The 25,223-nt window shown below is 36.8% G+C and overlaps 1 protein-coding gene across 2 annotated transcripts in view; it reads left to right on the top strand.

Moving 5' to 3' along the window:
* PALMD (palmdelphin) overlaps nt 1-25,223 on the top strand; it is a 54,590-nt gene that overhangs the window by 8,234 nt on the left and 21,133 nt on the right. For both annotated transcript variants that reach the window (XM_082833510.1, XM_082833511.1), the window contains exons 3-4: nt 15,542-15,622; nt 20,722-20,846. In XM_082833510.1, coding sequence (XP_082689636.1) covers nt 15,542-15,622; nt 20,722-20,846 — 206 coding nt within the window. The remainder of the gene's footprint in view (nt 1-15,541; nt 15,623-20,721; nt 20,847-25,223) is intronic.

Genomic DNA, 25,223 nt, shown 5'->3' with positions numbered 1-25,223 from the left:
GAGCACTTCCAATATCAGGTGGATTAATACCTCCCAAAATACCCTATTCCATTTGAGAACAACTCTCTGTGTTAAGAGTTCTGACATAATGTGGCAGAATCTAGTTTCCTTTAACTGCTTCCCAATCATGACTCTAGCCATTGAAGCTGTACAGCTTTATTTTCTTGATTTCAATCATTCCTCAGATCACAGGCTCATTCTAGACACTCTTTTAAATGTCAGTGTCACTCTTAAAATTTGGTGCTGAGAGTTAAACAGAACACTCTGACCAGTACAGAGACCTTACTGCTATAATTTCCCTTGTTTGGCTAATCGTATTTCTACAGATATATTTGGGAAGTGATAAGGAGTAGTATAAGGAGCATTATATTTGGAATTATAGAAAATTAGGATCAATAGCAATTCCAACACTAGACCAACTTTATGACTTGGGGAAGCTGATAAACTCTCTGGTCCTCACTTCAGTGTCTCTAAAATTAATAATGAATTAACCTGAAAGCTCAGTATTCAGATACACAATGAATATACAAAAATCAATAGCTTTCTGAAAAACAATAATTAGTCAGAAATTGTAATGTGAAAACATCCCATTCCTGATAGCTACACTTTTTTAAAACTGTTGAAACCTAAAAATAATCCTATTTAGAAAATGTGCAGAATTTATATGAAGAAACCTTTATGTTTTTATACCTACTAAGGAACTGTGCAGGATATATATAGTGAAACTTTACTAAGTGATATAATATATATGTCTAGATAAGCACACCATTCCTTGAGGTAAAGTTTGAATACAAAAAAGCTGTCATATATTTTCAAATTTATTTTAAGCTTAATGCAATTCCGATCAAAATCTCTAACGAGGCATTCTTGTTCACTTCTGATGGCACCATGAAATTGCTAAAACAGGATGATTTGGCAATTGGTAAAAGAAAACTCAAAAACTGTTTTACCCTTTGACCAAGAATTTCATTAACAAGGAAATTTATATAAAGAAAAATAAGAGATGCATACAAGATGGATTCCTAAGATGTTCATAGCATAATAAAATCATTTCTTATAGTATATAGTACAAAAGTGGAAGCAAATTCAACGTCCAAAAATAGGCACTAGTTGAATAAACACAGTGCAAATATACATGTGTGTATATATATGCATGTATGTGAAATAGAATAATGTGCATCCATTAAAAATAATTTAGAGGGCTTCCCTGGTGGCGCAGTGGTTGAGAGTCCGCCTGCCGATGCAGGGGACACGGGTTCGTGCCCCGGTCCGGGAAGATCCCACATGCCGCGGAGCGGCTGGGCCCGTGAGCCATGGCCGCTGAGCCTGTGCGTCCAGAGCCTGTGCTCCGCAACGGGAGAGGCCACAGCAGTGAGAGGCCCGTGTACCGCAAAAATAATAATAATAATAATAATTTAGAAAACTATTTAATGACATGGTATATCATTATGTTCATGATATATTAAAAAAATAAGATTACTAAGTGTGTAACATACAATTCAAATTTTATATGAGCTATAATATATCATGCAGATGTAAATCATATATAACAGTAGCGATCTCTGATTATCTCTGGATAAAGATAATTACTATTAGAAGTAACTTTTAAAATTCCATCAGGGTGTGTGGTTTTTTTGTTTGTTTGGTTGATTGGTTGTTGATTTTTTTTTTTTTTTTTTGGCTTGGTAGGGAGTGATGAAGCATAAGGAATTGGTTGAGTTTTCAATTTAGTTTCTATTGGAATGTAACAAAATGATTCCAAAGTCTAACTGGAAAAATAAACTACTGCTACTAATCAAGACATTTTAAAGAAAAGCAACAAAGGAAAACTTGCCCAATAAAATGTTAAATTATCTCATTGGTGCTACATAGTATCAAAATCTATAACTAAAGACACTATACAGATAACCTAGAGCCAGGCCCTAATGTACATTTTTTTGTGTGTAAATGATAAAAGTTAGTAAATGATAAAATTAGTAAACAAAAAAAGTAAACCAATAGGAAAGAATTCTTTGATAAAACTTCAGATTTAGTTTAAAATTTGGGAAAAAAATATTAGACCCTCAGCATTTACCATAAATCAAAATTAATTAGGCTGGATTTAAGAGGTTTTTTTAAACTCTTTAGGAAACTGGAAGAAAATATGGGTGAATAATTACTGTATCTCAGATAGTAAAAGATATTAAAAGCATAAAAGCAATAGGAAAGGGCTTCCCTGGTGGCTCAGTGGTTGAGAGTCCTCCTGCCGATGCAGGGGATACGGGTTCGTGCCCCGGTCCGGGAAGATGCCACATGCCGCGGAGTGGCTGGGCCCATGAGCCATGGCTGCTGAGCCTGCGCGTCCAGAGCCTGTGCTCCTGTGCAACGGGAGAGGCCACAACAGTGAGAGGCCCGCATACCGCAAAAACAAAAAACAAAACAAAACAAAAAAACGCAACAGGAATAATCTTTCAGTAATTCTAGGAACACCATAAATAAAATTTAAAGGCAAATAGGAAAAATTATTTACAACTAGTATGGCAAACAAAAGGTTACTATTCCTAATTCAAAGAGTTCTTACAAATTGTTGATTAATTAATAAGCTTTATCCAAAAATAGGTAGCCATCACAAACAGGAAATTTTAAAAAATAAATAATACAAATAGCCAAGAAAATTATGAAAAATATTTGACCACACTAATATCAGAAATCTGATTAAGACATCAAGATAAGACACTATTTTTGCTCTACTTATATTGCTAAAGGATCTTTTACTTATAATATTCCTAATTAGAGTGAGGTAATGGACACTGTTTTGCAGAAATATAAGTTAAAATAACTTTTCATTGAAGTCCTTTTACCAATCTACATCAAGAATTTTTAAAACATCCGTACCCCTTGACGAGCTAACTAAATTCTAGGGACCAATAGTGAGGAAATAATCAGACAAAAGTGGTCAAAATTTTACAAATAAGGAACTTTATCATACAACTACTTATAACAGCAGAAGATTCAAAACAACCTAAAAGGCAGAAAAAGGGAGACTGATTAAGCAAATTACAATATTCTGAATAAAATTCAATATTTTTATTAATAAAATTCAATTAAATGAGAAATGCTCATGACACAATATTAAGTGCAAAAGGTGGAACGCAAAACTGTGTGTATGGGCGTCCTTGCGTGGTTTTCACATGTATGTCTGTATACATTTTCATATCTGTGTTTTGGGTACACTGAAGAAACATTGGAATAAAATGCACCAAAATGTACATAGTAGTTACTTCTAAAGTAGTGGGAGTATAGGAGATTTTTATATTTTTCTTTAAAGTCGTCTAGATTTTTCAACTGTTCTGCAATTAACATATCCTATAAATTTCATAGGGTACATTTATTAATAATAAAATTAATCATTAATTTGGGTCCCTTTTTCCTACCAGACAAGATGTTTGAAATCTTGGCTTGGTCATCTTCTATTTCATTGGTTCCCAAACCGGGCTGTTCATTAAAGTTGCCTGGAGCAGCTTCTAGCAACAAGTCTTCCAGTGCACACCCACTTCACCCTTGAAATTCTGGTTCAGAAAATTAGCTAAATATGTTTATGTTTACTTTTTTATTGGGTTTAGTTTTTTTTTTTTATACAGCAGGTTCTTATTAGTCATCAATATTATACACATCAGTGTATACATGTCAATCCCAATCACCCAATTCAGCACACCACCATCCCCACCCCCCCACCGTTATCCCCCCTTGGTGACGATACGTTTGTTCTCTACATCTATGTCTCAACTTCTGCCCTGCAAACCGGTTCATCTGTACCCTTTCTCTAGGTTCCACATATATGCACTAATATACGATATTTGTTTTTCTCTTTCTGACTTACTTCACTCTGTATGAAAGTCTCTAGATCCATCCACATCTCAACAAATGACTCAATTTCGTTCCTTTTTATGGCTGAGTAATATTCCATTGTATATATGTACCACAACTTCTTTATCCATTCGTCTGTCGATGTGCATTTAGGTTGCTTCCATGACCTGCCTATTGTAAAAAGTGCTGCAATGAACATTGGGGTGCATGTGTCTTTTTGAATTATGGTTTTCTCTGGGTATATGCCCAGTAGTAGGATTACTGGATCATATGGTAATTCTATTTTTAGGTCTTTAAGGAACCTCCATACCATTCTCCATAGTGGCTCTAGCAATTTACATTCCCACCAACAGTGCAAGAGGGTTCCCTTTTCTCCACACCCTCTACAGCATTTGTTGTTTGTAGATTTTCTGATGATGCCCATTCTAACTGGTGTCAGGTGACACCTCATTATACTTTTGATTTGCATTTCTCTAATAATTAGTGATGTTGAGCAGCTTTTAATGTGCTTCTTGGCCATCTGTATGTCTTCTTTGGAGAAATGTCTATTTAGGTCTTCTGCCCATTTTTGGATTGGGTTGTTTGTTTCTTTAATATTGAGCTGCATGAGCTCTATTTTTTTTTTTTTTTTTGCGGTATACGGACCTCTCACTTCTGTGGCCTCTCCCATTGTGGAGCACAGGCTCCAGACACGCAGGCTCAGCGGCCATGGCCCATGGGCCCAGCCGCTCCACAGCATGTGGGATCTTTCTGGACTGGGGCACGAACCCGTGTCCCCTGCATCAGCAGGCGTACATCAACCACTGTGCCACCAGGGAAGCCCCTGCATGAGCTCTTCATATATTTTGGAGATTAATCCTTTGTCTGTTGATTCGTTTGAAAATACTTTCTCCCATCCTGAGGGTTGTCTTTCCATCTTGTTTATGGTGTCCTTTGCTGTGCAAAAGCTTTTAAGTTTCATTAGGTCCAATTGTTTTTTTTTTGGTTTTTATTTCCAATACTCTAGGAGGTGGATCAAAAAAGGTCTTGCTGTGACTTATGTTAAAGAGTGTTCTTCCTATGTTTTCCTCTAAGAGTTTTATATTGTCCTGTCTCATATTTAGGTCTTGAGTCCATTTTGATTTTATTTTTGTGTATGGTGTTAGAGAGTGTTCTAATTTCATTCTTTTACAGGTAGCTGTCCAGTTTTCCCAGCACCACTTATTGAAGAGACTGTCTTTTCTCCATTGTATATCTCTGCCTCCTTTCTCATAGATTAGTTAACCATAGGTTCATGGGTTTATCTCTGGGCTTTCTATCTTGTTCCATTGATCTGTATTTCTGTTTTTGTGCCAGTACCATATTGTCTTGATTATTGTAGCTTTGTAGTATAGTCTGAAGTCAGGGAGTCTGATTCCTCCAGCTCCATTTTTTTCCCTCAAGACTGCTTTGGCTATTCAGGGTCTTTTGTGTCTCCATACAAATTTTAAGATTACTTGTTCTAGTTCCGTAAAACATGCCATTGGTAATTTGATAGGGATTGCATTGAATCTGTAGATTGCTTTGGGTAGCATAGTCATTTTCACAATATTGATTCTTCCAACACAAGAAAATGGTATATCTCTCCATCTATTTGTATCATCTTTAATTTCTTTCATCACTGTCTTGTAGTTTTCTGCATACAGGTCTTTTGTCTCCCTAGGTAGGTTTATTCCTAGGTATTTTATTCTTTTTGTTGCAATGGTAAGTGGGAGTGTTTCCTTAATTTCTCTTTCAGATTTTTCATCATTAGTGTATAGGAATGCAAGAGATTTCTGTGCATTAATGTTGTATCTTGCAACTGTACCAAATTCATTGATTAGCTCTAGTAGTTTTCTGGTGGCATTTTTAGGATTCTCTATGTATACTATCATGTCATCTGCAAAGAGTGACAGTTTTACTTCTTCTTTTCCAATTTGTATTCCTTTTATTTCTTTTTCTTCTCTGATTGCCGTGGATAGAAGTTCCAAGACTATGTTGAATAAGAGTGGTGAGAGTGGACATCCTTGTCTTGTTCCTGATCTTAGAGGAAATGCTTTCACTTTTTCACCATTGAGAATGAAGTTTGCTATGGGTTTGTCATATATGGCCTTTATTATGTTAGAGGTAGGTTCCCTCTATGTCCCTTTCTGTAGAGTTTTTATCATAAATGGGTGCTGAATTTTGTCAAAAGCTTTTTCTGCATCTATTGAGATGATCATATGGTTTTTATCCTTCAATTTGTTAATATGGTGTATCACATTGATTGTTTTGCATATATTGAAGAATCCTTGCATTCCTGGAATAAACCCCACTTATTATGGGGTATGATCCTTTTAATGTGCTGTTGGATTCTGTTTGCTAGTATTTTGTTGAGAATTTTTGCATCTATGTTCATCAGTGATATTGGTCTGTAGTTTTCTTTCTTTGTGACATCCTTGTCTGGTTTTGGTATCAAGGTGATGATGGCCTCATAGAATGAGTTTGGGAGTGTTCCTTCCTCTGCAATTTTTTGGAAGAGTTTGAGAAGGATGGGTGTTAGCTCTTCTCTAAATATTTGATAGAATTCACCTGTGAAGCCATCTGGTCCTGGACTTTTGTTTGTTGGAAGATTTTTAATCACAGTTTCAATTTCATTACTAGTGATTGGTCTGTTCATATTTTCTGTTTCTTCTTGGTTCAGTATTGGAAGGTTATACCTTTCTAAGAATTTGTCCATTTCTTCCAGGTTGTCTATTTTATTGGCATAGAGTTGCTTGTAGTAGTCTCTTAGGATTCTTTGTATTTCTGCAGTGTCTGTTGTAACTTCTCCTTTTTCATTCCTAATTTTATTGATTTGAGTCCTCTCCCTCTTTTTCTTGATGAGTCTGGCTAATGGTTTATCAATTTTGTTTATCTTCTCAAAGAAACAGCTTTTAGTTTTATTAATCTCTGCTATTGTTTCTTTGTTTCTATTTCATTTTTTTCTGCTCTGATCTTTATGATTTCTTTCCTTCTGCTAACTTTGGGTTTTGTTTGTTCTTCTTTCTCTAGTTTCTTTAGGTGTAAGGTTAGATTTTTTATTTGAGATAGTTCTTGTTTCTTGAGGTAGGCTTGTGTAGCTATAAACTTCCCTCTTAAAACTGCTTTTGCTGCATCCCACATGTTTTGGATCATCGTGTTTTCATTGTCATTTGTCTCTAGGTAGTTTTTGATTTCCTCTTTGATTTCTTCGGTGATCTCTTGGTTATTTAGTAACATATTGTTTAGCCTCCATGTATTTGTGGGCTTTTTTTGTTTTTTTTTTTGTGGTACTCGGGGCTCTTACTGTTGTGGCCTCTCTCATTTGGGAGCACAGGCTCTCTGGATGCACAGGCTCAGCAGCCATGGCTCACGGGCCCAGCTGCTCCACAGCATGTGGGATCTTCCCAGACCAGGGCACAAACCCACGTACCCCGCATCGGCAGGCAGGCGGACTCTCAACCACTGCGCCACCAGGGAAGCCCTGTGTTTGTACTTTTTACGTTTTTTTCCCTGTAATTCATTCTTAATCTCATAGCATTGTATTCAGAAAAGATGCTTGATATGATTTCAATTTTCTTAAATTTACTGAGGCTTGATTTGTGACCCAAGATGTGATCTATCCTAGAGAATATTCAATGTGCACTTGAGAAGAAAGTGTAATCTGCTGTTTTTGGATGGAATGTCCTATAAATATCAATTGAATCTATCTGGTCTATTGTGCCATTTAAAGCTTCTCTTTCCTTATTTATTTTCATTTTGGATGATCTGTCCATTGGTGTAAGTGAGGTGTTAAAGTCCCCCACTATTATTGTGTTACTGTCGATTTCCTCTTTTATAGCTGTTAGCAGTTTCCTTATGTATTGAGGTGCTCCTTTGTTGGGTGCATATATATTTATAATTATTATATCTTCTTCTTGGATTGATCCCGTTATCGTTATGTAGTGTCCTTCCTTGTCTCTTGTAACATTCTTTATTTTAAAGTCTATTTTTTCTTATATGAGTATAGCTAACCCAGCTTTCTTTTGATTTGCATTTGCATGGAATATCTTTTTCCATCCCCTCACTTTCAGTCTGTATGTGTCCCTAGGTCTGAAGTGGGTCTCTTGTAGACAGCATATATATGGGTCCTGTTTTTGTATCCATTCAGCAAGCGTGTGTCTTTTGGTTGGAGCATTTAATCCATTCATGTTTAAGGTAATTATCAATATGCATGTTCCTATTACCATTTTCTTAATTTTTCTGGGTTTGGTTTTGTAGGTCCTTTTGTTCTCTTGTGTTTCCCACTTAGGGAAGTTCCTTTAGCATTTGTTGTAGAGCTGGTTTGGTGGTGCTGAATTCTCCTAGCTTTTGCTTGTTTGTAAAGCTTTTGATTTCTCCATCAAATCTGAATGAGATCCTTGCTGGGTAGAGTAATCTTGGTTGTAGCTTCTTCCCTTTCATCACTTTAAGTGTATCATGCCACTCCCTTCTGGCTTGTAGAGTTTCTGCTGAGAAATCAGCTGTTAACCTTATGGGAGTTCCCTTGTATGTTATTTGTCATTTTTCCCTTGGTACTTTCAATAATTTTTCTTTGTCTTTAGTTTTTGCCAGTTTGATTACTATGTGTCTTGGTGTGTTTTTCCTTGGGTTTATCCAGTATGGGACTCTCTGCGCTTCCTGGACTTGGGTGGCTATTTCCTTTCCCATGTTAGGGAAGTTTTCTACTATAATCTCTTCAAATATTTTCTCTGGTCCTTTCTCTCTCTCTTCTCCTTCTGGGACTCCTATAATGTGAATGTTGTTGCATTTAATGTTGTCCCAGAGGTCTCTTAGGCTGCCTTCATTTCTTTTCATTCTTTTTTCTTTATTCTGTTCCGCAGCAGTGAATTCCACCATTATGTCTTCCAGGTCACTTATCCGTTCTTCTGTCTCAGTTATTCTGCTATTGATTCCTTCTAGTGTAGTTTTCATTTCAGTTAATTGTATTGTTCATCTCTGTTTGTTTTTTCTTTAATTCTTCTAGGTCTTTGTTAAACATTTCTTGCATCTTCTCGATCTTTGCCTCCATTCTTTTTCTGAGGTCCTGGATCATCTTCACTATCATTATTCTGAATTCTTTTTCTGGAAGGTTGCCTATCTCCACTTCATTTAGTTGTTTTTCTGGGGTTTTTGTCTTGTTCCTTCATCTGGTACATAGCCCTTTGCCCTTTAATTTTGTCTATCTTTCTGTGAATGTGGTTTTTGTTCCACAGGCTGCAGGATTGTAGTTCTTGCTTCTGTTGTCTGCCCTCTGGTAGGGGCTTAGTTTTATTTTTCTGTCCCTTATAGGGCATCGATTTTTTAAAAAAACACATTAAGACAATCACTTTCAAATAAATATTCCTCTCTCTTCACATTTACACAAATTTCCAAAAGAAAAATAATAAGAAATTTTGTCAAAAGTCATACTAAAACCAAGATATACTGAATTCCCATGATCTAGGTTCCTGTGCTCCTCAGTTTCTTTACCTGCATATGGGGGATAAACACGGTCCATACTTCCTAGAGACTTGGGGAAAATTAAATTGATACATCTAAGTGCTCTAAATAGTTCCTGACACATAAAAATCTCTCAATAAATGTTAGCTATTGTTACAACCATCATAGTCATCAGCAGCAGCAGTTCTTAAAAAATTAAGCAAAAGAAATAGTCTTAAATGCTTTGTTTTTAATAACTGAATGCTATCTCTTAGACATTCCTTGTCTAAATACAAGACTGTTTAACAATTCATTCTACAACTTTGCCAGGTATTAACCAATACATTCACCAGTCATTAAATATTCATAATTGACCTTTTTCTCTCTTCAAAAAACTGGGTCATTTGCCACTTTCAACCTTCTGGTGCCTCTTCACTTCACCCAAGATTCCAAGACTACTTGATAATATTTTCCTGTCGTGTCTATAAATTTTTCTGCTCCCTGAAATGAAACCCATTGGAGTCTGAGCAGTTCTGTCTTTAGTGCTTTATATCCTCTTGGGCTTTGATTTCCCTTTAAGCATATTTGTTCTACCCTTTCCAGGATCAAGATTATTCTCCTCAATCAAAAAGAATGGAAGTAAAATAGGAGTGAAGTAGTTCTAGTTTATCTCTGACATGTTGATATTACACTCTGTATCTCAGCAGTAGTCCTTTTGCTCTCAACATAACTTAAATATTGAATATATATATATATATTTACTTGTACACACATGCTTTTTGTGTCCTCAGTGTTTTTCACATGCTTCACATCTTGTCAGCCTGAACTTGTACCTTATTTACATATTTGTACATATTTGTACCTATTACAAATGGGTACCACCTGTTTATCTGTATTCTTGGTTTCACGAGCTTTGGGGAAGCTCCCAGTGATATTAAGCTATTTAGTTTGGTTTTGTTTAGTTCTCTTTTCTTTTTACTTGAGATCATTTTTTAATTGGGTATCAATATTTCCATTGGTAAATTGCCCATACTTCATGATCTATCTTCCTTCTTAAAATGCTTGCCTGTTTTTCAAGAAATTTTTAAAATAATTTTTCAAGAATTTTTTTCAAGAATTTAAAAAATCTACTTTCATTGAAATGTAGTAAACCTCTAACTATGCTCAGGATTCAGTTCTAGGAGCATTGTGTTAGCACATCCCTTTCCTTCAAGGTTATCATTATATACATTTCACCAGGAAGTTTTGCATTGTTGGTAGTATTTAAATCCAAATAGTAGCTTCTATTATTGTTCTTTTGAGACCTTAAACAGTGAAAATATCAGCAAAGGTAGTCAAGAAGTTACAAGATACTTCTATCAGAATGAATCTGAAACCATTTGCCTAATTGAATTCACAAAGTTCTGTTATCAATAATGTCTAATTAATCCCAAAATAAATTTCCATATGTGTTCCCTTCCTCCAATACCTCTTAAATGTAGGTGTTTCACGAAGGCTCTGTCTTTAGCTCTCCTTTACATAAATATGTCTCTTGTCATGCTCTGATGTAGTCTCCTGGCCTCAGCTACCCCTTCCAAAACTCTGGCATCTTTATCTCTAGCTCTGACTTCCCTTCCGATCTAGCTCCATCCAACATTTCAACTACCTGCCAGATTACTCCACCAGGTTGTTCCAAAGACACCTCAACCTTGGTGTGAATCACCATCTTCCCTCCCAAACTCTCTTTCTTCTCCTGAATTTCCTATTTCTATTAGTGATTCTGTTCTCCTCTCAGTTTACCTGGATATAAAAGCCTTATACCCCATTTGACCTCTTCCTCTCCTGCATCCATACGTCATCAGTTGCCAAGTCCTGCTAATTTTAACTCCTTGGTATCTCTGACATCTACACCCTCTGTTACCTCTTGTTCAAGCTCTCTTGATCTTATGTATGAGTTGTAGCCTAACTGATTATCCCTTTCAAGTTGTCCTCCTTCAGTATCTATAAATCAGGCTATTTTAAACTTCTTAAAACATGGCTTTAATTCTATTATTCCTCTCCCTCTGAAAACCTTCCATTGCTCCCTATCTCAATATGTAAATAAATTCTAAATTCCTTTCCCTGCTTTTTAGTATTCTCTATTAAGGATTTATCCTCATCTCATTTTCTTATTTCATTTCCCTCTACTCTCTGTATGACAACTTGGATTCCAGACTTGCTATTCCAAATAATGTCCCAATTTTCTACAACAGGCCTTTGCTCACAATGAGCTCTAGAGGTGAATGCCCTTCCTCCCCACCCCCAGCCCTCCAGCAACTACCCAACATACTCTATTTGGTTGCTACTTGAAAGCCTCTCCTAACCAGATCATTTAGAAACAACCACTCCCTTTTGCCCCTCAACTCTCACAAGACCTCACTTGTGCCTTAGTAATGACATTTATCACTTATTTCTTAGACTATAGTTCCTTGCACAAATGATTTTCCTTCTTAAAGACAATGTAACCTCCTTGGTGAAAGTATCTACTTCTGAATAATTTTCAAACATAGCACAACTCTTAACATCACCTTAGCATAGCATTTATAGAGAAGTTCCTAAGTGCTGAATAAATTAAAAATTATATAACTCAGGATCAATCCTGCCTTCTTGATAGATTCAAGCATTTTAGAATATTAGCTAATCATTAATCAATAATATCTCTAAAATACACTCCTAAGTATTGTGCTTACTTTTATCAAGTATGTGATTGTAGTAATATCAATGAATCATAGATGGTCACAATAGCTTTATAGTTGTACAATTTTACTAAATTAATTTTCAAAACAATTAAGAGCTAAGCTTTTACAGAACTGGAATCTGTGGGTGTCAGCTGCTAAAATATTCCAAGTCAGACAGCTGAAAATCTAGGCAATTGTTCATTGAACAAAACGTCTTTACTAGTTGAACACTGAAGAAGCAAACAGGACTTCTCTGGTGGTGCAGTGGTTAAGAATCCGCCTGCTAATGCAGGGGACACGGGCTCGAGCCCCGGTCGGGGAAGATCCCACATGCCGTGGAGCAACTAAGCCCGTGCACCACAAGCACTGAGCCTGCGCTCTGGAGCCCGTGAGCCACAACTACCGAAGCCTGCGCGCCTAGAGCCTGTGCTTGGCAACAAGAGTAGCCACTACAATGAGAAGCCTGCGCACCGCAACGAAGAGTAGCTCCCGCTCGCTGCAATTAGAGAAAGCCTGCGCATAGCGACGAAGACCCAATGCAGTAAAAAATAAATAAATTTATTTTTAAAAAAAGAAGTAAACAGAAATATATGTTATTACGAAGTGAGAGAGTGGCATGGACATATATACACTACCAAATGTAAAATCAATAGCTAGTGGGAAGCAGCCACTTAGCACAGGGAGATCAGCTCGGTGCTTTGTGACCACCTAGAGGGGTGGGATAGGGAGGGTGCGAGGGAGACGCAAGAGGGAGGAGATATGGGGATATACGTATATGTATAACTGATTCACTTTGTTATAAAGCAGAAACTAACACACCACTATAGAGCAATTATACTCCAATAAAGATGTTGAAAAAAAAGAAATATATGTTATTCATAATGGTTAACGGTAATAAATATCTGACGTGCTGGATTATGACAAGTGTATATAGAGATGCTCAGGCTTCTGGGGAAATTCTGGGAAGCAGATGGCATTTCAATAAAAATCCATTTATTCCATGATAATTGGGAAGGAAGTAGCTGGCTATGATAACTTTTGGTATACTAGCAATAGAACTACATGTAAAACTTATAATTTATTCTGCCATAATGAAACTAAATTGTTGCCATATATTTTTCAGTAATGCTTATAGATCTTTATGAAATTTGGCAAAAGGATAATAACTTGCTGCTGATGAATATCTTATGAGGAAAAGTACTCCTATGTTAAAATAGAGTCATGCCCATAACATTATAAAATTACCTTCTTAACTTCCTAGACTGATATGAGACAGGCATCACATTACCTCTGAGTGACAAAACATTGGTATTCCTTAGCAACCCTTCGATAAGCATCGTGTTGCCAAAACACTTAGACGCCCTGCCTCTACCCACAGCTTTCATTACCTTATCACTAACCTCAGGACGAAACAAACAACCCAAACTGGTTACCGGCAGTGGTGGGGAAGCGTTGCTGGGTTCAGCAGTCACAGTCACACATACATAACGTGATCTTTTCTATGGGCTGTCCACACAGAGATGGGCGGTTGCATACCAGCATGCAGGGAACTAAAAATGTGCTCCTTTCTAATGAGGGGTCCTCCTCTGGTGCTGGTTGTGCTGGCCTCCAGACCTCAGTACTTCCCGATAGACAGGGCAATGGGGAAGGTGTGAGAAGCTGGACTAATTTCCCACTCAGGGAAATGGTATAGTGAATTGGCTAAGAGGCTGAACTCAGATTGCCTGACTTCAAATCCTGGCTCTGCCACTTACTAGTTGTGAGAACCTGGACTGGTTAGTTAATCTCCAGAAACTTCCATTTCCTCTTCTATAAAATGAAAATACTACAATATCTCTTTGTTATCATGACTATTAAGTGTAATATTATTATATCTCTGTTATTATGACTATTAAGGTTAAATAGTGCCTGAAAAATACTTACCAAAATGTTTGGTACAATAAGTTTAAACTATTACCAACATTTGCTCGGTAACAGTTTTGAGATATAATGGAGAACTGACTCACAGAGGTCTTCATAGTTTTTATTCCTAATGACCAGATTTCATCCAAACAAACAAGTGAATCTGAATATCGATGCGTGTTGCCTAGCTCTTTTTTTTTTCCAAAAGAGCTGTTTATGAAAGTTAAAAAACAATACAGGCAAGGTCATATACACTTCTTACACACAAAGAGAAACATGACATAAATTTGGACAGCAATGTATTTTCAAATGAATGCTGTTACATTCAACAAATATACCTGAACTTATGCATCAAAAAGGAGATTTACCTTCAAAAGAGTCACATCAGGAAGCCATGCACTTGTTTCAATAACGCTGCCAAATATTTTTGGAACTCTTCCTTCTAAATTACCTCCTGAGCCTGCTTCAAATTCTTTTAGATGTCTTCATTGGAAACAAATGTTTACCTTTGGGAGTTTTCAATTTTGAAAGCAGATTTAAAAACAACTCATAAATAAGATGGAGGATAATGTCACCTCTGGTCAAAAAATAAGGAAATAAGGGCCTTTTTGCATGGCTTGTAAAACATCTCAAACAACTCCAGACAGGGAATCTCTAAAACATTTCAGACCAATGGAACCATTATCAGAATTAGTGTGTTGCTTTCTGTGTGATTAACAGATTACATGTTTATTTACTTAATTGTATTAAACAAATACTTGTAGAGCACTATGTGTCAAGCCCTGTTCTAGGAGCCTTTGCATATATTAGCTAATTTAATGCTCATCTTATGAGGTAGATGCCCTTATTACTTCCATTTTACAGATGAGGTAATGAGGCACAAAGTTAAGGGTTTTGTCCCAGGACACACAGCTAGTTAATGGCAGAGCCAGAAATTGAAACCAGGCTTTCTATATAGTATAGAGGCTATATTTTCTAAAAAGTACAACTTCTGTGTATAGATAGTTATTCTATCTGGGATTTTAAGGTATTGCAATTTAAACTTGGTGAAAGATACTATACCTCTTCATAAATTTTTTTTAACCTCTGCTAGAAGCCCTCTTAGTGTTAACATGCATTATCTGATCCTTCTTTTTTTTCTCTCTCTGCCCATAGCAAGGTTTACAGGAGGAAACAGTCTCACTTTCTAGTTTCCTCGTGTTCTATCGCTCTGTAGGCTATGCTGTTTTCCCACATAAGCAGATCTTTTACCCAGCAGTTTCTTCAGCCTTATGCCAGGAACAGTCTCTCTCCTCACAATGTTTCCTCATGCCTATTTCAAAACTCCCTCCTTAAAATTCACATTTTCCATTGCATCTCTAAGGAGCTCAATCTTGTTAGACTTAATGGGGAAGATAGAAAAGATGAGGGAGGAAGGAAAGACATTAAAATATTTTTAAATTCTCTTTGAAAAAGCACCTTATATCATTTTCCATCAGTAAAATGCTTTGAATGTCTCACTTTGCTCTCCTTTGCCTTGAAATAGGAGTTTCCAAAGCAGCTTCATACCAATGCCAAGAGCATACCACTGGCCAGCCATTCGATAATGACAACATCCCCAAGGAAACATACTTAAGCAAATTGAAAAAAAATAGATTATGCTGGAACACTTTTTATTTCAGGATAAAAGAAAAATACAGGAAGAAATCTCACAGAAGCGTTTGAAAATAGAGGAAGAAAAACTAAAGCACCAGCATTTGAAGGTAACTTATGACTTTAATTTCATTTCAATGATTTTGCGTTCAAATATGCTAATTGCACTCAAATTTCAGTAGTAAAGATGCTTTAGGAAGGAAAAAAATTCCAACAGTTATACTAACACCCTAATAACCATAAGGGAAGCCAATAAGCTAGTAATATTTGCATATGAGACTAATACCTCTTGGCAAACATGTGGAAAATTGAAAACATGGTTTTATTACTTTTACCCTTTATTACTGAATTTCCTCACTTTCTTGGGTAACCTTGAGAATTCAGTCTTGATAGTTTGGCCCTGAATACAGTCTTGCTTAACATCCCTTGGGAGTGGATCCAGCTGGGAAGTCCGTTTTGAAATCAATGAAAAGCCAGCCCTTACCCAGGGCATGCAAAGCAGACAGTGTCTGGCCTGCTCAAGGATACTCGTATTCAAAAGCTCAGTGCGATGAATTCAATGTTGTTTGAGTGTGGTTCAAGGTTCTGTTTTATTTTGTTTTGACAGAACATGAGATCATAACCAAAAATAAACCTCCATTTTTAAAATCAGACTTTACATCTTTCATGGGTGTGGTCATTTTGTAATTTAAGCACACTGAGTCTCACATTTTATTATGTAACTTAGTCATAGGGTGCAACCAAATGACAAACAGGAGCTCCTTGTGAACAGGCCCAAGCAGGACACTACTTACCTGGCAGGGCTTCTATCGATAGATGTAATAAATCCCTCAGTGAAACAATGCCGCACACTTGTGGGGTCTACAATCTTTTGGTAAACCTGCCGAATTCAGCTAAGTCCATCTTTCTGATGGATCAAGTAACCACCTCTTGAGAGAAAAAAGACACAGGTTAGGATTCCAATTAGCCTCAGTGCTCTGGATTCTGTTTGCTTCTTTGCTCCTATACAAATTGACATTTCCAATGTTTGATGAATAATTTCAATACGTAGTCAGCCTGCTATCCTTACAGTTTGTCACATTGAATTTACATGAGTAGGAGACATAGTCAAGACATGCCGTGTGTACTCCCAGAAAAATCAATGAAATAACAAATTTTACCAAGTCATTGTGATACAAGTCAAATGAAGTCAAAAGCAAGTCTACAACAATTTTTGAGATAGGCAATTTCTAACTCCAAAATCTCTCTCTCTCTCTCTCTCTCTCCCTTTCACACACAAACATACACACACACACACACACACAATTTGGATCTCACAGTGAACTAATTACTGCTTCTGAGTAATTGCTATCCTTGCAGAATGAGTAGCCAAACAACATTAGAGTTCACAGTAGAAAAAAAGTTTTATATATCCTCTCTGTTCATTCTAGGAAGTAAGTTTCACACAGGAAAATTCTAACACACTGAGAGGTCCATTTCTGAAGTGACACCTCATTTCAATACTTAACAAAAACAGTCCGAAAAGTAATATATACTGTTCCCTATAGGTTTGCTTTCTGGATCCCAGAAGACCTCTTCTAATCCAATCCAGTCAAAGCATGTATCATGCTTTGGACTGCAGTACACAGTTGTGCAGATGGTATACTGCGTAAAGTTACCTGAGACAGGGGGGTGCTGAAATCCTGCCCATACTCCCTTGGAACAGTGCACTCTGGCACAGGGCTGCTTCTGTCTGGAGGACAAAGTTTCTTTCTCTCTGCACAAAAGTGCTGTCCACCTTACCAAGCTGTGCACTGACCTGAAGGAGTAGGAGTGGGGAACTGTACCTTTTCCTAATTTGCATATTAATGCCTTAGAGACTAGCGGTGGACTTGAGAGTTGTAAAGGGCTTGCAACCTACTGGGAAATTCAAGGTTAAGTAAATAATTAGTACAAGTTAAAGGATGATTTTTTTTAATTTAAGCGTAAGTGTAAGCATTAGTAATTCTTTAATCTGGGGTGGCCAAAAAAGTTCTGTTAAAGGTGTGGGATTTAACCTGAGTCTTAACTGGTAAGTAGAAAACCTTCAGTCAATAAACATTTATTAAGTACCTATTATGTGCAAGGTACTAAGCTGGACATGAAGAATATAAAATAAGTTTGATCTGTGCCCTTAAATGGTAATTGACACATAAACTTATAATGACATTTATACTGTGATGAACACTATATTCAAGGCATCAACTGCAAAGGGAACATAGAGGAGAGAATGGCTGTTTCAGTAAGCACATTCTTCCAAGTTCTGCAGAAAATGGTTGGCTATTCCAACAGCAACTAGGCACAATTCCAAAATAGGGTTCAAAAATGTGCAGAAGTGTTCTAAAAATTGATTCCAAAATATCTTCACCAAGTCAAAAAAGCTCTGTTGGCTTCTGCAATTACCAGCCTTTCTTTTTATTTTCTTCTTCATCCATTTGTCTCCATTCCAGTGACTATCCTCACCACTTTCCCGATTGCAAATTATTTCATTACATGTCAATGACTCACTTTGAACAACACAAGTGTAAATATTTACAAAGTGCTCCTTCTGTGTGAGCAGTACACACACTTCAAAATAGTTGTGGTAACTCACTCTAATATCCTTTAGCTCTGGAACCTGACATTCATACCAATGACATCCTGGAAAGGGAGTTTCCACGGCCATTAACAGCATTCTCACATTCAAACATTCTGAGACTTGTCCACTCTTGATCTTTTTGCCTAGTACTCAACCTAGAAAACTTTTCTGGAAGTCCATTTAAATCATGGTATGAAAAACTAATTTATTCTTAACATCTCCTGTAACTGCTGTGCAGAATATAGAAGTGTTTCAAGAAAACCTTTCCCTAAAAGACTGCCAAAAGATCTACTACCTGCGTATCACTTATATTTTTATTTAGTTACTATGGCTTTTGATTCTGAATGTCATTGTTGTGAAATAGATTTTATTCTATTCCTCAATCTCATAGACTAAAGCATAAGTCTAAACTGTGACATAAAAGCAAAATAACTGTCTTGTGGTTACCACAATATGTGATTATACCATATCATTCTGATTGTACATCTAAATTATATATTTTATATTTAGAGGCAAAAAGTTCTCTGCCAGAGTTAAATGACAATTCCTGAACTATGAACAAAGCTTATAAGGCTAAAATTAAAATTATTCTTAGTCCTAACCAGACTAAGAACCAAGAATGAAGCCCCAAGATAACATAATTATGTCACAGGAGCCATTCTCCACCCTCTACAACTCAGCATCATAAGACCATCCCATCTGCATGTTTCTTACAGTGATATGGATGTAATTGACTGAAACTATCCTTGCAGGTGGTTTGTAAGAACTGTAATTTACTTTGATGGATGTCATCTATATTCTTTACTGTGCATTAGCTATCATCATATTCCATCAAATAAAAATAAACTAAAATCAAGGTAAATTCTTAAATGCTGATATATTGAGATTTTCTTGGCATATTATCAGGAAATAAATCTTGACCTTTATTAATAATATTTACTGTGTCTGTGGGAACACATTTTTACAAACAACTGAACAGCTATAATTAAGGGAAAAGATAACATTGTGGGAAGGAATCTGGCTACAAACTGGAATAATACAAACTGCTTTTATGGGGTGTGTTGTCCACATGAAATTTCTTGAAACTCTGAAAAAAACCAACACAAATATGATGATCTGGGTTGAGATAATTGCTGACTTAATCTAGTGGTTTTCAAACTGTGTCCTGTGCATCTGTAGGCTTCCAGGCCCCCTCATTGCTTCAACTAGAGCAGGCCACATTTCATCTATTCTACAAGTTATAATTCCAAATAACATTTATTTGTAATCAGTGTAATATTTTTAATGATTTGAAAAAAAATTGCCTTAGTTAAAATAAACTTCCTTTGGTAATTATCTAGCCCAATCAACCTTATTTAAATTTATTTTAAATTCAGAGGTATTTACATTCCAGTTGTATTAATTCTGTTTTTAAAAACAAGCATGTTTTTTGAAAAAGACAAATATTCCTCTTACTTGCTTTCATTCTAATCATGGTGTTAGAGAGAGAAGTGTCAAAAAAATAAGGAAAATTCCCATTCTTCTCTTCTCACCATTTTAGAAACAGTAAATTCCCAGGGAATAGTTATTGAACAAATAATTTACAAAGGTAGATAGATATATAGTGACAGTACTTTTCTTCAGGAAGAAAAGAAGAAACTCAAACACTTTGAAAATAATATCTAACAGTTTTCCCTTGAGACACAGACAGGATGCTAGCTAAAGCCCCTTGAAGTTTACAGGTCTTCTTCATTTGCTTTGTCTTCTTAGGCTCAAGTCCAGGAATGTAATTATTTCATGCAAATTAGAGGGCATTTTTTTTCCACCTGATGAAACATAAATCTTTCTTGTCTTATTAAAGTTGACAAAAATTCAACTCACAAATATTTAGACAGATCGGTGAATTTTATGTATCATATGATTGGGACGAGTAGGGAGCTGAACGTAAAGGATATCTAGAACCAAGGAGGCTCTCAGAAGATAGAAGGGGTACTGGGTAGGCAAAACAATAAATGTCAACCACAGAGCCTAAGACTGTCATTGAATTAGTTTAAGATACAATAGCAATCTCTTGTTTTGCCCACCATTCCAATTAATCCCACAAAAGATTTTTTTTTTTGGAGGGGTCACTATGTACTGTCACTGGGACGAATAGCAAATGGCTTCAAGGAGCTTGTTACTTTGACACAGATATACACCCATCAACCCAACAAATCATAGTAAGGCATCATCATGATGAGGTCCCTACATGACTGTTAAAAATACAGTAAATATACAGTATAGGTAAACATACACTGATGTGTGATTCTGAAGAAGGAGAGTTCCCTGGGGGTGAAGTGAGGCTGGGGGTGGGGTGGGGGAAGATGCAGAGGTAGGACAGAGATCTTCATAGAGAAGGAGGACCTGAACTAGACCTTAGGATATACATAGGATTCAGATACATAAACCCTGGCTTTAGAAGGGGGTCAAGAAGGGTGCAAAGTAGGAAACTATCAGATTTATTCAGGCAAGACAGTGAGAGAAAACAATTTCTCTTTAATATTTCCACCATTGAAATTAATAAGATTTGAAAGCATTCAGATTTTGGAATTTTCGATTGATATAAGAACATATATTTATGTTTCCTGATATCAGAAAAAGGCCTTGAGAGAGAAATGGCTTCTAGATGGAATCAGCAGTGGAAAAGAACAGGAAGAGATGAAGAAACAAAATCAACAAGACCAGCACCAGATCCAGGTTCTAGAACAAAGTATCCTCAGGTATGGCCCTCTCTGAGATACTCCACAACTACCTTTATTTTCACTTTGTCCTATGTTGAATGTATAAAGGCCATTCTCCTTTTTAGGGGCACAATCAGATCTTCCATTTGGATTTCTAAGACTAAGAAAACACACCAGAAAGCAACAACAGAAATTTTGCTGTAAAGGTCCCCAAAACATAGCAACACGAGACTCATTTTTAAAATACATATGGGTGGGGCTTCCCTGGTGGCGCAGTGGTTGAGAGTCCGCCTGCCAATGCAGGGGACACGGGTTCGTGCCCCGGTCCGGGAAGATCCGACGTGCCGCGGAGCGGCTGGGCCCGTGAGCCATGGCCGCTGAGCCTGCGCATCCGGAGCCTGTGCTCCGCAACAGGAGAGGCCACAACAGTGAGAGGCCCGCGTATCGCAAAAAAAATAAAGTAAAAAATATAAAATACGTATGGGTGACTTACCCATAGCTCTCTGAGCCCATTTCCTCATCTACAAAATGGTAGTAACAATATCTATCTTTCAGAGTTGTTGAACAGATTAATAAATGCATGTACTAAACTACTAGCACCTACCTGGCATTTGGCAAGAGAGCAAAAGCAGTTCTTCACTGCCTCAACCCCCTCTCTCATCTTAGGACAGGTGACAGTTATAAGAGTGTGTGCATACTCTCCCCCCATCACACCTCTTCCCAGGCCCTCCTTAGCCTCAGCCATGACATTTTGGAAGAGAAGACACTGTAGGACTACTTCACTAACATTTTCTCTCTTCTACTTCTCTGATTGGTCACAGGGGTTGCCTTCACTTCTCAGTGTCCTTTCCTGACCATCAAACACAATTAGTACAGACTCAGCAACTTCGGATGTAGCAAGTAAAGTTTTTTAATTGCCTTGGCTTAAAATGAGGTGCTGGACTTGAAAAAAATTGGAAAGCTCAAATATAAGATAGGATTATTAATATTATCACAAAGTATAGATAGCACAGAAGAAAAAGGTGTGAGAAATGTCAGAATCATTTTCTAGCCCACACATGGAAAAAAGATGGAATTTTTTGTGGTATGATAATGACAATAATTTAAAGCCTACACATCTTTGAAACATAGGTAACTTTCAAAGCCTCACTCACTGCAAATTTGTTATCTTTTGTGAGGACCATAGGGAAGACCGGGAAGATAAAAATATCCAATAGCTGTGCTATGACCACATTTTGTCCATACTCACCACACTATGTAAACAGATTGCATTAGGCCTTAAATTGACAACATGGGGAAAAAAAAACAACTTTCTTTTTGCAACTGATTTTTATTTTACTAGCTTAATTTCATACACTTGTATACTTAATAGCTAAAATCATTGACTGCTCATTCTTATTTAGATGTTTTTAAATTAACCATTCTTTTAAAGTTATATTTTATAACTGAAATGTTTATATTTATAAACTCCTCAGTTGTTTGTTCAAAGATATGAACTGCTGTTGAATGGAAGATAGTAAATACTTTGAAAATAACTCAATAAATCAACTCTACAGTTTGGAAAACTTGATTATTCGTAAGGCATCCCTTAGCAAAAGCTTCCTAACAAAGTCTGGTTTAGCTGAAGATTGCTTTCCTCATCCTTCCACACACAATCCTTATCTCTCAAGGAGCTCTGAATTTAATCCCTGTAAACCCTTGCCCTGCACAGACACCTCCTCTCTTCCCCCTCAGAGCCCCTTCTTTGGAGTCTTTCCACATACTGAACACCTACAACTTTCTCTGCATCTGATAATAAATGAAGTAGTTACATATACTCAAAGTCCATTAACGAGTTTGGGCTGCTTTCTGAGTAATCCAAGAGAATTTACTAGGACTATACTGATTGCTTTCAGGCCTTGCCTGAATGCTCTGAGAATCACGTAAGCTTCTAGGAGTTTTGGTAGTGGCTTGCCTAGTTAGGGCTCCTATGTGACGAAAGAGAGAGAAAAAGAGGGAGGGAGGGAGGGAGGGAGGAAGGAAGGGACAAAGGGAGGAAGAAAGAAGAACAAAAACAAGGAAGAGGAGGAAACCTATTTGCTGAGCCATATTATGCACCAGGCACTTTGCATATATCATCCCACTGAATCTCCATAACTCTATGAGGCAGGTGTTATGATCTTCACTTTTTGCAGAGAGATTAAAGAATTCACACTGTTAGGAAGTGGCAGATCAGAGACTACTTAATTTGACTATCCAATGCTGCCTATAAAATAATGGCACACAGCAACCTCTGTGGACTGAAAATTCATTACCTTGTAAGAAGTCTTTGAAGCATGTTCTGTCCCTTGGTTCTGCTTTCTCCAAACAGCCTTTACCACAATCAGGATCTTCTTCCACGTCCAATTAATGTCTTTGTTAAACTATCAATTAAATGTCTATTCATTACCCAATTTCTGGCATCTCACTGCGACTTTATTTTAGATCTTTAGGATGTCATTAACCCATCAGTGCTCCTTTATTAACACCAAACGATTTTAATCCCCAAATATAAATAATAATAACAGTAATGGTTCATTTTTAAATGGTCTTGTGCAATTTACAAAGCAGTTGCACTTCCATTAAGTCATTGATTACTCACAGCAACCCTAGAAAGAAAGCATCAACACCTCCATTTCATAGATGAAGAAATACGCTCAAAGAGGATAAGGGACTTCACTAAGATCACAGAGCCAGTAAAGGATTTGGGTCTCAAAGTGAGTCAAATTCAGTGCTCTCCAGCTGTAAATAGAGAGCTATAGGTGTCAATGCTCTGGAAGTAGTAAAATACCTAACACCTAACAGCAAACTGCATTGTTTAAGGAGTAGTCCTAAAAAGATGTATTTGCAAAGAGCTAGTAAAGAATTTGCACCATCATGACCCATAAAGGCATGTTTATCTCATTAAAAATGTGCAGGGAACAGAACATTCTAAAGCAACATACGGAGACAAAAAATAACAGTGCATTGTCAGTATTAAGCAGCCTCCACTACTGCCTAGCATTATAGAAATCACGTTGCCAAAGCAGCTTTACCTGATAACTGAACATTTTTTCCTCAGATATTTCTAAAGCTGCTAAATAATCAGGTACATGTTTTTAAATTCATTCTTTTTCAGAAACAACTACCCACAGTGCTTAAGAAGCTTTTATTACCAGCTAAATACAGTGCATTTTCCTGTAAGCTCTGAATGGCAACCAAGCCAACGGATGAGGTTGAAGTAGGCAGAGCCATCCTCCTTCCCTAAGCAGAGAAAGTATCCCAATCCCTGAATGTGATTTATCACCCTACTTAGGTGCCTGCTCAAGGGTAACATTTGCCATCTGCCAGGCCTCTCAGCTACAGGATAAGATTTTAATAGGCACATCAGAATAGAAATGTTGCTATTACCTCAGAGTCTGTAGCAAGGCCAGACCGCCCATGAAGTTTGCATTCCTTTTACTTCCACGGTGTCATGAGATGAACTGAAAGAGCATGGTCTTTGTCATTCAAATCCCTGTTCTGCCGACCATAGTTCATAAGCCTAGTCATGTTCTTTCATCTCTTTGGGCCTCAATTTCCTTGTCTGTAATAGTGGACCATCATAAGCCACTTCATGGGACTGGGATGAGTGAAACAACTTCATGAGTGCCTGACACATGGTAGGTGTTCAGAAAACATTAGATACTATTTCTTATAAGGAATCAAAAATAATTAAAAGAAGGACACTGCCTAGAGCTTTATCTGGAGATTTTCATCTTTTGGCTAAGAACTCTCATTTCTTTATGCTAGTACAAAGAATCTTTTTCTTTGAGTAATCTTAGGTTATCCCCCAACTAAGATTCTTTCCATATGGAAAATAATTGATGGATTTTCTTTATGGTTTGAAGACTAAAATGTTAATAATATCAGTTAGTTTTTACAGAGCATTTGTTGTAGACCAGGCACTGTACTAAGCACTTCATATATATTATTTCGTGAATTCTCACAACCATCTTATGAGGGAGATAACATTTAACAGGTGAGAAAACTGACATTTACAGAGGCTAATTTGCCCCATGTCATACAGCTAAAAAATTAAGAGCCAAAATTTAAAATAGAATTAAAAGTCCTAATCATAAAAATAAATTGTGTCTTGGATCCATAGCAAAATTTTACAAAAGTTAAATCCTACAAAAGCTATCCTCTACAGCATTTTAAATTTCCAATCCATGCTATCATTTCACTTTTATATGCATCATTTTATAGAGACATTCATGTGACTCTTTATCATATTAAAAGCACTCAGAGTTTCCCTGACTCACACATAACCTTTAAGTAAAGTATGTCTCCATATTTATCCTCTCATTTTTCCTTTCAAAGAGAGGCAACATTTCAGAAACTAAGTGCGTTTCCATAGTTCTTGTTTCTGAGTCACAC

The sequence above is a fragment of the Leucopleurus acutus genome, assembly GCF_964270905.1.
Source record: "Leucopleurus acutus genome assembly, chromosome: 2".
Classification (NCBI taxonomy): Eukaryota; Metazoa; Chordata; class Mammalia; order Artiodactyla; family Delphinidae; genus Leucopleurus; species Leucopleurus acutus.
This window is presented reverse-complemented; position numbering and strand designations above follow the sequence as displayed.